This window comes from Alligator sinensis, unplaced genomic scaffold, assembly GCF_000455745.1.
Source record: "Alligator sinensis unplaced genomic scaffold, ASM45574v1 scaffold4_1, whole genome shotgun sequence".
Taxonomy (NCBI): Eukaryota; Metazoa; Chordata; order Crocodylia; family Alligatoridae; genus Alligator; species Alligator sinensis.
The window spans coordinates 4,075,853-4,090,144 of record NW_005841887.1 but is presented as its reverse complement, the minus strand read 5'-3'; the positions used below and the strand labels follow the sequence as shown (position 1 = coordinate 4,090,144).

Sequence of the window (14,292 nt, the reverse complement as noted above, 5' to 3'; positions counted from 1 at the left end):
TTTTTATTTTTTACAAGAACTAGGGGTCATAAAATGAAACGAGCAACTAATAAGTTTAAAACTAACAAAAGGAAGTTTTTTCATGCAGTGTGGAACTAAAGTGTGGAACTCGTTGCCACCAGATGTGGAAGCCGACAGTTTAACCAGATTCAAAAAGGGATTGGACAGATTCTTGGAGGAAAGGTGCAGCAGTAGCTCTTGAGCATGGGAGTTAAAGGTACAACCTCTGAATCAGTTGCATCATTGAAATGCAAAAGTTTGCCTTAGCACACCAACAGGTGCCAGATGCCATCCGTCTGGAGTTGCCACTTATCTTGAGTTCTGGAGGGTACACATGGGGATGTTTTATGAAGCTTATGCTACTCTGAACGTTGCAAAGAACACTGATGTTGGGCGCCTTTGCCCAACCCTACAGCTACACCCTCATGGTTGGAAGGTAAGCAGTGAGATGGCCAAGAAGAAGATAGCAAAGAGGGTCATGATCCCATTTTTCACAAAAGTTTAAAATTAGGTTTCGTTACCATCAGCTATTCCATTGACACTGATCTTACTTTGGGGGAACCTCTTGTTAGTAAGGACTGGCAGTCTTAAAGTCTGCACTGAAACAAAGCAGCACATGAAACCAAAGCAAAAATATACAGAAAGAAACAAAACTGGCAAGAACAACTGGTTCTCCCAGCAGCTATTATGACACTACATGTATGACATGGCTGCCTCAATAGACCTTTAGTGCACCCGAAAAAGCAGCTGGGAAGCTTGTTCCCCTGATCATCAACATATGTCAATAGCTAGTCATTTTCTCTTAAACAGTGTGTACAGAAGTTGCTTTCCTTGCCATGTGAAGTGCTTTATTGCCATGACTTAACAGAAGTGCGCAGCTTTACAGCACTTTAAAAATGTTTACAGCGCTTTAAATATGTTTACAGCACTTTACATCAACACTTGTTAAATGAGGTATTAAATTTGAAGTGCATTTTAACAACCTTGGGCACTTTAAGTAACTGCTGTATGCTGGTCAAATTTCTCTTGATTCTGTCCGTATCCCATGGGCTTTGCAAGCTGCTGCCCAGCCCTGTGGCAGACGTGGTGCCCATTCCCAGCAAAGCCAGCGGGGAGGGAGGAGTGTGAAAGGGACTCTCTATCTCTTTCCCCCTCACCCTGCATGGCTTGTGGGGTGACCAGGTGCTTGGACACACACACACATACACCCTGGAGCTATAGGGGAGACCAGATGCTTGGAGCTGGACTGTTAGCCAAGCTGCTGCCCAGCCTGTGCCAGAAGCAGTGCCCACTCCCAAACACTTCAGGTGCAGGTGGGGGTAGGATGATATCATAAGTGGAGGGAGAAAAAATGGGGGGGCAGGGCCTGAACGCGCATGCATGTACACACCGCCCCCCCACAGGCAAGTCTGTGGTGGAAGGGGCAGGGGGAAGGAAAGGGCCATGGTGGGGAGAGTGGGGCTGGGACTGGGCAGGGATCAGAGCAGAGTTGAGCCCAGGATCGGCGCTGAGGCCTACTGTACCCGTGTGGCTGCCCCTCCCCCCACACCTGGGGTTGTTGCCCAGTGCTGGCGGCCCCTGTGAATTCATCGCCCTGCCCCAGCTGCCTCCCTGCACTGGCCCCAGCTCCAGCCCCTGCCCCTGCCCCTGCCCCACGACACCCAGGGGGGCTCGGAGCCGGGGACCGGAATGGAGCCAGGGGAGGGAATGTGCTCCCTCCCAGCTCCCCTGTGGTGCGCGCAGTGGCAGGAGCCACCCACCCACACCCCTGGATGAGCCGCTGGGCTTGAGTTGTGAGGCAATCCCCACAGTGCAGCAGGGAGTGGGGCAGAGGTGAGTGATTCGCCCTTGCCCCTACCCCACTCCCTCCTGCACTGTGGGGGGGGGTCTTGATCTGCCCCCCACCTCCCAAGCCCATGACATGCTGACATCCCAGTTCCGCCTTCTCCACTGGTCTTCTGCTGTCCCCAGTCCCCTGCAGTCCCAGGAGGCTGCAGAGTGCCCGCTGCCTCCTAGCCTGGAAAGTGCAGGGAGGGTCAGAAGCCCTAGCTCCCTCCCCTCCTTCCCCTCCCCCACTAAACACTACACTTCTGACATGTTTAAGAGTAATGTAACTTTATAGTGCTATAAAAAGTTCTCTAAATGACAGTGCTGTAAAGTGTGAGAAAAGCACTTCTGTACACACCCAAAGGTTCCCGCTCTCTGGGCTTACACATGGAAATAACAAGAGAGGTTAAAGTATAAAAGAAGGCAAGAACCATACAAGATGGATGCTCAGCAATGTAGTGGGTTACAGAAGCCACCATATACCATGGGGATTGACACAACCTAATTAGAAAAGGTTGGATAGAACAAATTAACTCAGCATTCAGGTGCTCAGAGGCACACTACTCTTACTCTGATCCCTGTTTCATGATTAGATTCGAGTTCAGACACTTTCAGTCTGGCCACCAAACATTTACCTGGTAGTTTCTAGTGGGTCAAATGGAAATATGCCTAATTATATTTGCAGCAACTGCCAGTATTCTTTACCTCCTGTCTTAAACTGTGTCACACCAAAGATGGCAGCATTTTAATGGTGGTGAAAAGGCCCAGGTCCAGAGCCACAAAAATATTATATCCAATAACTGTTTAAGATACATAAGCAGGTTGAGAATTCTGGATTTTTGATATCCGATTCATGGGGTTATACTGTACCTGTATTTACCTGTACTAGAAAATGGCACATTAGACAAATCTATTATAGGTTGCCTTCTGAGTCTTCTGTCTTTTATGTCTTTCAGCCTCCTGCTCGAAGATCGCTTCAGACAGGACATAAGGAGAAACTTTACAATTTGCGTGCCTAGGATCTGGAACAGACTCCCCCAGAGGTGGTACAATCACCTACCCTGGAGATCTTTAACAAACGACTTGACGCACAACTTGCGGGGGTCATCTGACCCCAACCGTCTTTCCTGCCCAAGTGCAGGGGGCTGGACCTGATGATCTCGCGAGGTCCCTTCCAGCCCCTAACATCTATGAAAGTAGGATGATCTTTCCCATGTGAGCGCTCTAACCATTATTAGTCATGCTTCTGCTCTTTCTCTCTCTCTCTCCACCCATTGAATCATTACTGCTTTTATGCACAGGGAAACAACTTCAACAGAAAGGATTCTGTTCCGGGGGTCAGACTCGATGATCTATTGAGGTCCCTTCCGACCCTAACATCTAACATCTATGATTTAAAGCGCTCCCACCACAAAATAGCCTGCAACCTGAAGACTGGGGCATGCTCCTGGGAGCTGCGTGTTTCTGTCCCCTGAGGCAAATGAGGGAATTGAACTCAGGAATCCCACATACTGCTTTGCAGCTCTAACCACTGAACTATTTTATAAAAAGGTGACCCTAGTACCAATTCAGTCAAAGTTTTGAAGAAAACCAATGGCCTTTTTTTGCATGTTGTATGGAGTCCTGACTGGTAGGTGTCCTCTGAGTAGATCTACAGCATCTAAATGACTGGCACTTAATGACTGGCCTTCACTTTGAGTCCGATTCCCAGGTAGACTGTGCAAGATGAACAGGTTAAATGACCTTCTAAACCAAATTATTTTGGGTGGAGGGCCGCTTACTGAATTTTGGCAAGCCATCGAGGGCCGCATGACAGGCAGCCAGGGGCAGATAAATATTAACCTTCTAAATTTTTTAGGGGCCCCCGCGGGCCAGATAGAACGGCCTGGTGGGCCGCATGTGGCCCGTGGGCCGCATTTTGGCCACCCCTGTTCTAAACTCAGAGACAATGCTCATGAAACTCCACACCGTTGTTTTTCTCAGTTCACTTTTCAGCTTGCCTTTCCAACTTGCTTTTCACAACTATGCTCAGCATCTCAGCCTAGAGAAAGCATGTATATCTGACTTGGGAAGCCTGAGCAATAGTGATTTGATCAGAATGACTGCAGACCCTTCGAGCGCAGTTAGAACAGGTAAATGATGCTGCTGTTGCTACATAACTAAACTTTGAGTTAAGCCAATTAAAATTCCTCTGTGTCCAAATGACATGAACGCCTGACAGCTCTAGCAATGTGTCTTGCTGACTTTGACCTTGAAGTTTCATACACCTTCCACTCATGAAAGGCTCATTAATCTTTAACTCCTGGTTAAGCCTGAAAAAATATATTTCAAACCCTTCTGAGTTGCAACACCTCTTGGCGCAGCTGGGACAGAAGTATGGCCACAATTGCCTGCCTCACGATATCTTCAGCTTTCTGCTTGTGGATCTGGTCTTCCGCTGGTGGACGTGGGCTTTAGTGCCCGGCCAGAGCAGGTGCTGATGCCCAAGCAAACGTGTTCAGATTAAGGTTTCAGACAACTGTCTTTATTGACCTGAGATCTCTACTGACAAGGTCACTCTCATTTACGTTTCATGCAGTTTGGTGGTACATAGGATCATGGCAAAGTGGGGCTGTAAGTGACCTCATGAGGTCATCTAGTTGAGCCCCTGCTCAAGGCAGGGTCGTCCCTGGCTAAACCACCCTAGCCAAATTTCTATCTAACCTGTTCTTGAAAACTTCCAGAGATGGAGAGTCCACAATTTCTCTAGGTAGCCTGATCCAATGCTTGACCACCATCATAGTCAGAAAGTTCCTCCTAATAGCCAACCTTGCCTAGGGCCTGTGTGGTAGGTGAGACAACAAGAGAAAAAGAATAAGCCTTTGAGTGCCATCCTGGATACAAGAGCCATGCCACTTATCTTATATTCCTTACAATGGGCTGGTAGCCTTCCAGTACCATTGCTAATTACTTTCAAAGACTGAAAGTGCTTGTGGGGAGGAGAACGTATAGCTGCATACATCATGGGTATCAGGAGGAGCAAACCTGCCACTTTTCCCATGAAAACAAAAGCCTGTTGGAGGGACAGGAGAATTTCATTTTCTGTGAGATGGTTACAGACTTTGAGGTCCATCCACAGAAGAACATGTATGCATAGGGACAAGGTTGGTGTTATCATAGAAACTCTTTGATACACCCGCTTTGCAATTTTCAAAGGGGCTATAGTGGGCTAGGTGCCCAACTCTTCTTGAAAACTATTTAAATGTATGTGCAAACCTCCCAAGTCTAAATATTATGGCTGTATTAAGGTGTAATGACTTTCTACTGAATGAGTGCCTCTGAATGAGTGATAGGAATAAACCAAGCTCCTGGACCCACTCTCTGCCTTTTTGGGTTTTCAAAATCTAGTCTCAGGTACACATTCTGATGCTTGTATTCCCTTGCTAAGTTTTAAAGTACAACAGAGCCCCTTGGTTGGTGGAAAAGAAATCAAATTTGTCTGAGCAGCATTATATCAAACAGTTTACTGAGCAGAATCTGTTTAGTTTGCACATATCAAGAACGAGCATCAGAAAACATAACATTCAATTCAATCAAATTATATTTTAGATTTAACAAACCTATTTAAATATATGTACAGTATTTTAAATGCTGTCCTTAGTCAATAGAAAACCTACTTAAATGCCAAATTATAGATTGCGTATCATTAAAAAAAGATTTGCTGGAGGTACAAAGAAACACTGAAGATGTATGAGAAACTAGAAATGCAAAGAGAAAAAAGTCAAGCATGCTTTTCACAGAGTTATAACCATTTAAAGTAAAAAGGCTTCTGCCTTCCTTGACTCCAGAGAAAAAAAAGTGATCACAAATTACATAAGACAACTATAGCTTCTGCCCAGGAGCTATAGTGTTGAGGTATTAGCCATGTTGCTGCATGGGGAGGAAAGTGTATGTGTATGTGGCTCAGGTTCAGAACTGAGCCCTCTCAAACAAGAGGCACGGGGAAGCAATTTCGAATCTATACTTATTCTAATTCCTGGTTGTTTGAATTCTTATCACAGGAGCAACTGTGGGTTTCAATTAAGATCCAAGCTCCTTGGTTGGACCGTTCCTTTGGCAGATCGATGCACCTAAAGGAGGATGAAATCACAGGCAGTTCTTAGCAGCCTTGACTTACACTAAACTTGCACACTCTTTTGGCAATGTCCCAGCATGCTAAACACCACTGCAGGTTTGCTTGGGGTAGTAACGGTAGCAGCAGTGAGCCTAGGCATTTTTATCATCGAGTGATCTGGAACATCTCTGAGCAGGGATGGGTGGCATGGTGGTTAAAGTGTCATTACCCTGAGTGCGCTAGCGATTGATAGAGCTGCATTGATCTACCACTGCCTTAGAAACCTGGGCGGTCAGAACCTAAGATGGAGAAGCTTATTCATGCCCTTAAGGACATCTTGGTACCATTTTTATTGGTATTGATTTAAAGAGGTTAATTAAGGCTGATGTCTTCTTCAAAGAGGTGCTGTCAGGAGGATAGGGAGTGTTGAAAGGTTTCTATCTGCCACCCAGCTGAGATCATCCTATTAGTGAAGAAGCTGCAGAACCCATCTGGTCCATTGTCTCTCTTGAAGCCTTGCAGTCTCTTGAGCTACTTAAAATCAGGATCTGCGCTGCAACCTGAAGCCATCACCTCTTGCTGACATTTCATACTGGAGAGGAGATGAAGAAAAAAAAACATGAAAGAGTTGGTGGGTCAGAAAATACCACCCTCCAAATGAGTCCTGCTGGAGCCCTTCTGCGTAGCATCAACTTCGACAGAAAACGAAACACCTTTTGAAGCAACTATATTTTGAGACAAATTCTCACTGGTGAAAAGTTAACTTTCTTGATAAGCAGAAGTCCAACCAAAGCTGTACCTGTATGGCTCAGAGCACATGGTTAATTAGATGCTTAGCTGAATGAATTAGATGCTTTTTCATCAGCAGCTTTTTGTATGATATGCGCTGCCAGACTTACCATTGTTTCTCACCTTCCGGGATTAGGATTCAGTTCAGCAAAGCATTTTAAGCACATGCTTGAAGTTAAGCACATGAGCTAATTTTTAATTCAGTTGAGAAGATGAGGGCTTTCCTGAGTTGGATCCAAAATCCTTGTCAAAGATCTGCAAATAAGTGCTGTCCTGCCAGCGTGCTTTTCTCAGCCTGGGTGCAGGGCACAGCACACGGAGATCTTTTACTGATCTCCATCATGTTCTTTATGTATGAAGAGCAGCCACCTGAGTGCCACACGACTCAGCAGCTCAACTGCTGAGCAGAAAGAGGCAAAATACTTTGAATAAAACACAGGCAGTGGGTTTCATCATGCCAGGAAACCTCCACCTACATAACGGGTCTCTGCTTTATAGATCTCCCTGTGCTGTTCTAAAACGATGGGCGAGACTCTGCCCTTTAAGATACCTTTGCAGCCAACCTTGGGCTGTTCCAAGGGCTGAAGCAGCCATAGGTGTGAATGTCTAAGGTCATGTCTAAGGCTATGTCTAATGCTGCAATCAGAAGGTGCAAGTGCAGTAGACACAGACTGGTTTTAATCTACCAAGAGCGGGGTAGCTGCAGCACTCAGGCTTCAGCTGCCAAGCAAGTATCCCCTATTCGGACATGGGGCAACGTGGGAAGGAGGATGTCTCTGACAGAGCAATTCTCACCTTTGATTGCAGTGCAGATATGCCTGATATGACAGCAGCAACTCTGGGTGACCCCACCTAGACACCTACCTTCCCCCCCACAAGACACCCCCACACTTGGAGCTTAGAATGGGGTCCTCAGAAGACAGCCTGGAGCGGTCTTCTTCAGCTCCTATGCTGAATATTTACCCTGTGGATCCAGGGCTGTTCGATCACCTTTTGCCACTCCCAACATTTTTCCTAGCGTATGAGTGCTGGGGCAGAGGTGAGGACTTTGCTTACTGTCTTTGGCACTTTGTCTCCATTCCTAGAGTCAAGGTACACAACCCTCATAACCATGCACAAATCACTTACGTCATCATCATACTCGTAATCCTTCTCGGGAAGGTAGTTCCTATTTGGTGGGTTCGCTGCGTAAGGGTTACTTCCCTCAAATCCTTGGTTTGCTTGACCCATATTAGTTTTGATCCTGGGGAAGATTCTGCCCCCCGCCTCAACGTTGCTGCCAGAACTTCCATTGGATATTTCTTCTGCATTTCGCTTGTTCAAGTTTAGCAAATGTTTCTTCTCTGGATCGGATTTCCTTGTTGTTCTTTAATGGGAAGAGAACATCTTATAAGCAGCTTTATTTTTTAGTTGCCTCTTAAGTTTTCCTCACCCCCTTTCTCCATGTTCTTTCAGTTCAGTTGTGACGTCTGCAGTGAAAGCCATTATTGCTGCCAATGGCTTTTGCCCATCTTTGTGAAATATGTCCACCTTAGGAGGGCTTTTCACAAAGGGTGTTTATACACGTGCTCTGGCTTTAATTAGACTGTCTTGTGTATTATGGCAGCAGGGGTGTTTTAACTAAAGCTCCCCCACCACCATTTTTCAGTGTAGGCATGCTAATACATGAGATGCTGGAGCCCACTGGTATGTCAGCATAAAAAGACATACCATGCTCCAGTAGACTCAATTGAGTCTGCTCCAGCACACTGTCATTACAGCACATTGGAGCAGCCTTGCTGCACATGTGAAGGTGCCCAAAGACTGTTGTCCTGCCTCACTCCAAGGGTGGGGTGAGAGCAAGGGCAAAGTAGCTGTGCTTGAATGGCTTCTTGACATCCTTCTTGGCCAAATAGTAGGTAAGGTCCATAGGAGCTGGCATGGGAAAGGGGCTACTGGGTCACTGTTTCTCTATATCCAGTAGCTGGGAATCCCATAGAAGGAGTACAAAGACCATGGCTGCCGTCCTTGCCCTTAGACTCTTAGACCAGCGAATAGCTACCATGGAGGGTATTGAACCTGAGCTCCAGAGTCCAAGCTCTCTCAGTTCCCTTCAGTTTAAGTTTTCTTGGGTTTGGGGCAAGAATATGAATTTACAGGCATTAAGTACATACGGCCCAGTTCAGTCCTGTGCACACATTTTGAAGACCAGACAGACCTCCAGGCTCAAATTCTCAACCACGTGAGCACATATTTGTTAGGGGAGCTCACAACCTGCCCATGAGGGGAATAAACACACAGCTACTAGTACAAATTTCCCAGCAAAATTGAAGTAATGGTGTGTCCATTTAGTATGTCCATATGTGTCCACACCTGCATGTGCAGCCTGAGACATCTTCCCCTTCTCTGTGAAACTCTGTCTCATTCTGTCCGTAAGAATTTAGCACAGCCTCTCCTTTTAAATAACCACAAAGCAATTATCGTACCTCACTGATAAGTAAATGACCACTGAAAGTAAGATGAGGATAGCGGCCCCAAGTACGCAAGCCAATATTATAACGATCAATAGGAAATCTGAAAAAGAGAGAGGAAAATGAAAAATTCATAGTGAATACTGAAAATGTGAGTGCCTTTCATTTCACTTAAGAATAAATGAATACATTTTGGAGTAAAATCCCATCAGAACACATTTTCTTTGTGTATTAATTGTTAGGGCATTGAGTGAGATCAGCAGTGGGTTTTTTTTACACTTATATAGCATGACATTTCTTTGCTGTGTTTCCCCTTATGCAATGGCCTGCAGAGCGACACAGACGGGAAAACCAACTGTCCCGTGTCGTAGCCGTGCAGCTCTTTCTCCGTAGCTCATGGTAAATGCTCAGAGGTGGCAAACTCCTCCTAAATGCTGTTCAGAAATGCATAGGAACAGGAACGTATCTGCTAACTGTGGTCAATAAAATAAAATATCCATCACGCTTTACTGCTGCAGAGCCATCATGACTAACAAAAGAGTGAGCTGTAGTCTGTACTCCCTTGTCCATGTTATAACAGAATTGGCCAGTTAAATCTAGTGAATTAGTCCCATGTCACCACTAGGAAGATGCACGCTTCTCTGTTCATTTCTGGTTGCTTTCTCTATTTGAGTGGAGGACTTTTGCATCCTCACTCATCCTTCCCTATTTTTTTTTTATTAACATGCTGGGGTTGTGTCTCCGTAACTGCTGCTATTGTACATCCTGCACAGCAGCTCCACAGATTAGACATTGCTGGAATTCTTGCTATTAAATAGAAAGACTCTTTTTGACATTAAATGAAATAATATCGGCATAATAAAGGTATTAACTAAATAAACAGTTAGAAACTTCTCTACTCACTGTTCTCACACTCTACTCCAGAATAGCCAACAGGACATCTAAGGGATAGGAAACGAAAACAGATGTCATTTTTATTCAATTCAAGCAAGCACCAAGAAATAAGGAGCCACTAATGTCAACCATCCCACCACCATAATAGATTTCACACTTGTCATCTGAACTCAAAATCCATGTTGTTTCTCTAGGCAGAGTTACAAGTAAGAAAAATAACTGAGGAGCACCAGTATACCTTTTTCAAGTAAAATCTCTTCAGCCAAAATTTCCAGAAACGACTAGCAATTTTAGGCAAGAATCTTTTTGACATTAAATAAATATTAGTCCCCTTAATATCACCCAATTTTCCAAGCACTCATCTCTGAAATCAGGTTTCTTTTTTTAAGGGACAAATTGTTTAAAGTGGGTACCCACAAGTGAGGCACTGATCATTTGGCTGAAATGATAAATCGCTTGTAGAAAACTTGGCCGGGGGTTATCGAAGGTTTTTTTGGGCATCTGATTGCTGACATCTTTTCATTTTTTCACCCTAATGCTGCCAGTTTGAAATAAGGCTGATGTGAGCATTACATTTTCTGGGAAAGCGGCAGAGTTAAAAGGAGCCGGATGCACAGCCTGTTCGCAGAGCGACTGTATGGCTGGTAACGTGGGCAGCTTCCCCCTCTGTTCCACTAATGGGTTTCAACCCTGCGCTGGAGGAGACACTTTTCTGAGAGACCCACGCAAGATACCCAGTGCCTAATCCCCATGGCCCTCTATGGAGGTTCTCCCATTGATACAAAGCCACATATCTGCCCAGCGTGCATTGATGACTTCACGTTATTTAACTTGAATAGTTTCAGACAGCAATATTGTCAGGTCTACTCTGTTTTAAATGTGGTGTTGCCTTTGGGCAAGCTTACAAAACAGCTGAGTACTCACGCCACACATTTTGACTCTTGTAATTTAAAATCAGGAAGGCAACTGCAAATTGGAAAACCCGTCTTGTTGTAAGTGCAGTGTTCGTTGTTTTTGCTGGTGCACGTGCTGCGGCAATCTGCGTTTCCAATAGAAAAAACATAAGGTGACCTTAAAGAGAGCCTGAAAATGGACATTTTGATATAGGGAGTTAATGATGCAACATGTAGAGATTGACGTTTTCAGCCAATACCGAGGTGCATGGCAAAACCCACGTTGGTTTTACTAATCTTTGGGAAGCTCTTCATCCCGGGCAGGCTGAGGAATATTGTTGTTTTGTATATAGAGTTATACACACATACAACTAGACCCTAAGTAGAAGCACAAAGCAAAAGGTCAGTCCTTGCTTGGACCATCAACACAGCCAGGAATTAAAATTTGGGTGGATTCCATGTGCAGGCGACCGGGCAATGACCAACGGTCTGATGTCACAGCAAATCATTCATAATGCCTGGGTGCAAACTGAACAGAAGACTATGGCCTTCTCGGGCCTAGTCCAGAAAGCACAAATATTTGCATAGCCTCACGCACAGCATGAAATAATAGGGAGAAGCCACATGCCACAGGAAACCCTTAACCCTTATGAAGCCCAGCCGTGTCCTCAGAGGCAGTCATAGCAGAAGGAGCAGACTGCTGCTCCCTTGAAGCTGGGTGAAGTCCGCTAAGGCCCAGCTTTGCCTCCAGGTCCTGTCCTGGCTCCTACCTACTCTTGTTTCTGGTACCCTAGCTCTGAGTCACACAGAAGTTTTGGGCTGGTAGGGACCTCGTGAGATCATTGGTCCAGCTCCCCAGCTCTGGGCAGAAAGGACTGCTGGGAGTCTATCCCACATGAACCATAAAGAAGTTTGTCCTTATATCCAGTCTGAAACCTTCTTTTAGGAGTTTATGACCATTACTCTTGGTTTTCCCCTGGGGCGCTTTGGTGAATAGTTGCTCGCCTAGCCCCTGATGCTCTGCCCTGATATATTTGTAAGCTGCCACCAAATCCCCGTGACATCGTCTCTTTTCCAAGCTGAACAGTCCCATATCTATCAGCCTTTCCTCCTTCAGGCCTCTAATCATACGAGTGGCTCTTCTCTGGACTCTCTCAAGTTTCTGATGTTGGGCTTCAGCTCCTGATCTTTGGTTTCTTTGCCTGATTTCTGCTCCATGCCAGAACCCTGATAGCCACGCCGCCCTAGACATTTCTCAGGACTGCCTCCTCCACAGCTATGGCTAGGCTCCTGAGAATCCCATCCATACAATTCACAATACCTGGTGTGGATGCTAAAGCCTCAGGTATTGGAAGCCATCTATTATGTAAGAACTTCAATTGCTTGGCAAAGTGACGCTAAAATGATAGCAATAAAGTTTCTAGCCATCACAGCTGGAGGAAACAGCTTGAAAACGTGACTGTAATTCATAGGCACCTTAATAGGGCTCCCTTTTGGACCACAGATCCAGCTGAGAGAGAATAAACCCCATCCACTCACTCCTCTTGAGTGCACTGAGTAGATGGCTTGGAGCATCCCAGGACGGACCAGAGGCTTTCCATCTCATGGGAGTTAAAGACGGCTCTGGGAGAGACTCTGGGGTCCAGTCCGAGCTATAGGGGCTGCTCCCAAGCCATGCACTTTTCCATAACTGCACTCTGCCATGCGCTCTGTCAGTGCTAGACCCAGGATTGGAAGAGAAGGCATATAGAGAAGCCTTGACGTTTAAAACAACTGATGGTAACTGAAGACACTGTGTTTATTATCTGGAAAACTTTGTGATATTCAAGTTCTCGTGGTTTGTGAATGTGGTGCGTTGGTAATGCTGGCTTAGACAGCAGAGCTGTCAAGGTGTGCAGTATGCAGCAATAAATACCAGCTTGAAAACCCAAGGCAACCTGGCAATGAAATGGTAGGAGTAGGAATAGGGGAAGTAGCCAGGCTGATGGCTGCCTGAGAGGTGATGAGGAAGTGAATAAAGCTGAATAAATGGGGGGGAACCTCAGACCCCAAAGACATCAGCAGGCAGGCAACATAATAATACCAAATCCTGCTGGGAAAAGAAGGGAACTCTGATTCATCAACACTGTCAACATGAAAAAGGCCTGTGGTTTGTGAACTACTGGTGTGCACCATCAGGTCCCCTGTTCTCACAGGCCCCTGAAGCACTTGCAAGGGGAGAAGCCTATCTAGCTATTCTAGGGCTATGTGAGTCTGTTATTTATTCAGTGATTTAGACCCTGAGGTCCGGTCCACACGCAGCACTCAAGTAGGTAGTCCCTCACTAATTTCAAAGGTAATATCCAGAAGCTTAAACTTAGTCAAATACTTATGCATTTTACTGAACTGGAATGCAGTTGCTAAAAATGTGCTTCATTTTAAGGCAGTGTTAAAGAGATGTTGTAGCCACGATGGCTTTAAGCACGTATTCTTGCCTCTCATTTAGTTTTAAGCAAATGCTCATTGCTTAATCAGGGCCTTCACACTTGTTTTTTCAGAGCTGCAGGGGCCCGGCCTACCTGAAATCCATCTTTTTTTTTTCTTAATGGCCCTGATACAGAGTGTAACTGAGGAATAATGAAACCATCCCCGACACTTATAAAACTTGCACATTTCTTACATGAACAAACTCTGTCTTCCTGGTTCTTCTTGAATGCCCCTTCTTTGCACTCACACACTAGTAGCCCATCAGTCAATGCTTGGCACGTAGTGGTCACCGGATCACATCCATACACAGCACATTCGCTGAGCGCTAAAAGCAAAATTAAAAATACAAAGGCTGGTTAGAAAGTAAAACTTAGCATTAGCAATATAAAGCACCATGATGGCTGACTATCCTACATATTATATACTTAGTATTTCTTAAGTGTTAAGCTGCATTTAGGACAACAGCTCCCCATTTATTTTGAATGAACACTCACAGTCTTGAAGACCTTTCCCCCTCTTTCCCATCAAATGCTGCTGATCCTATCCTATCACAGTTGCTGATTTCTCATCACTCCTAACTTGATATACTGCCAAAAAGCCTTACTTTCTCCAGTCCGGAAAAGGTTCTGCTCTTCCCCAACTTTAACAAAAAGCTCTCATGAACATTTCTTCCCTTAACCTGTTTTTAAAAACGGCATGACCCCTACCCTCAACTTTTACTTCCATCTTGAATTATACTTTGGTACATGGTATTTCTGGGTCCAGATCAGAGCATATGGAGGACTATTGGTAGAATCAGACACTATATTAATCTATACAGATGTTGAACACTGTGCAACAGCATCGCTTAAAGTTGGGATAGAGGTATAATGGGGAAAGA

General features: G+C 45.2%; 1 protein-coding gene across 12 annotated transcripts in view; it reads right to left on the bottom strand.

Annotated features, from left to right (window-relative positions):
* Positions 1–5,311: 5,311 nt before the first annotated feature.
* The window catches only part of MUC13 (mucin 13, cell surface associated), a 32,068-nt gene continuing 23,087 nt past the window's right edge, over positions 5,312–14,292 (bottom strand). For all 12 annotated transcript variants that reach the window (XM_006017930.2, XM_025196997.1, XM_025196996.1 and 9 more), the window contains 6 exons: positions 13,606–13,737; positions 10,978–11,092; positions 10,063–10,100; positions 9,175–9,262; positions 7,838–8,075; positions 5,312–6,512 (listed from right to left, as the gene is read on the bottom strand). In XM_006017930.2, the coding sequence (XP_006017992.2) occupies positions 6,462–6,512; positions 7,838–8,075; positions 9,175–9,262; positions 10,063–10,100; positions 10,978–11,092; positions 13,606–13,737 (662 nt within the window). In that variant the 3' untranslated portion in view covers positions 5,312–6,461. The remainder of the gene's footprint in view (positions 6,513–7,837; positions 8,076–9,174; positions 9,263–10,062; positions 10,101–10,977; positions 11,093–13,605; positions 13,738–14,292) is intronic.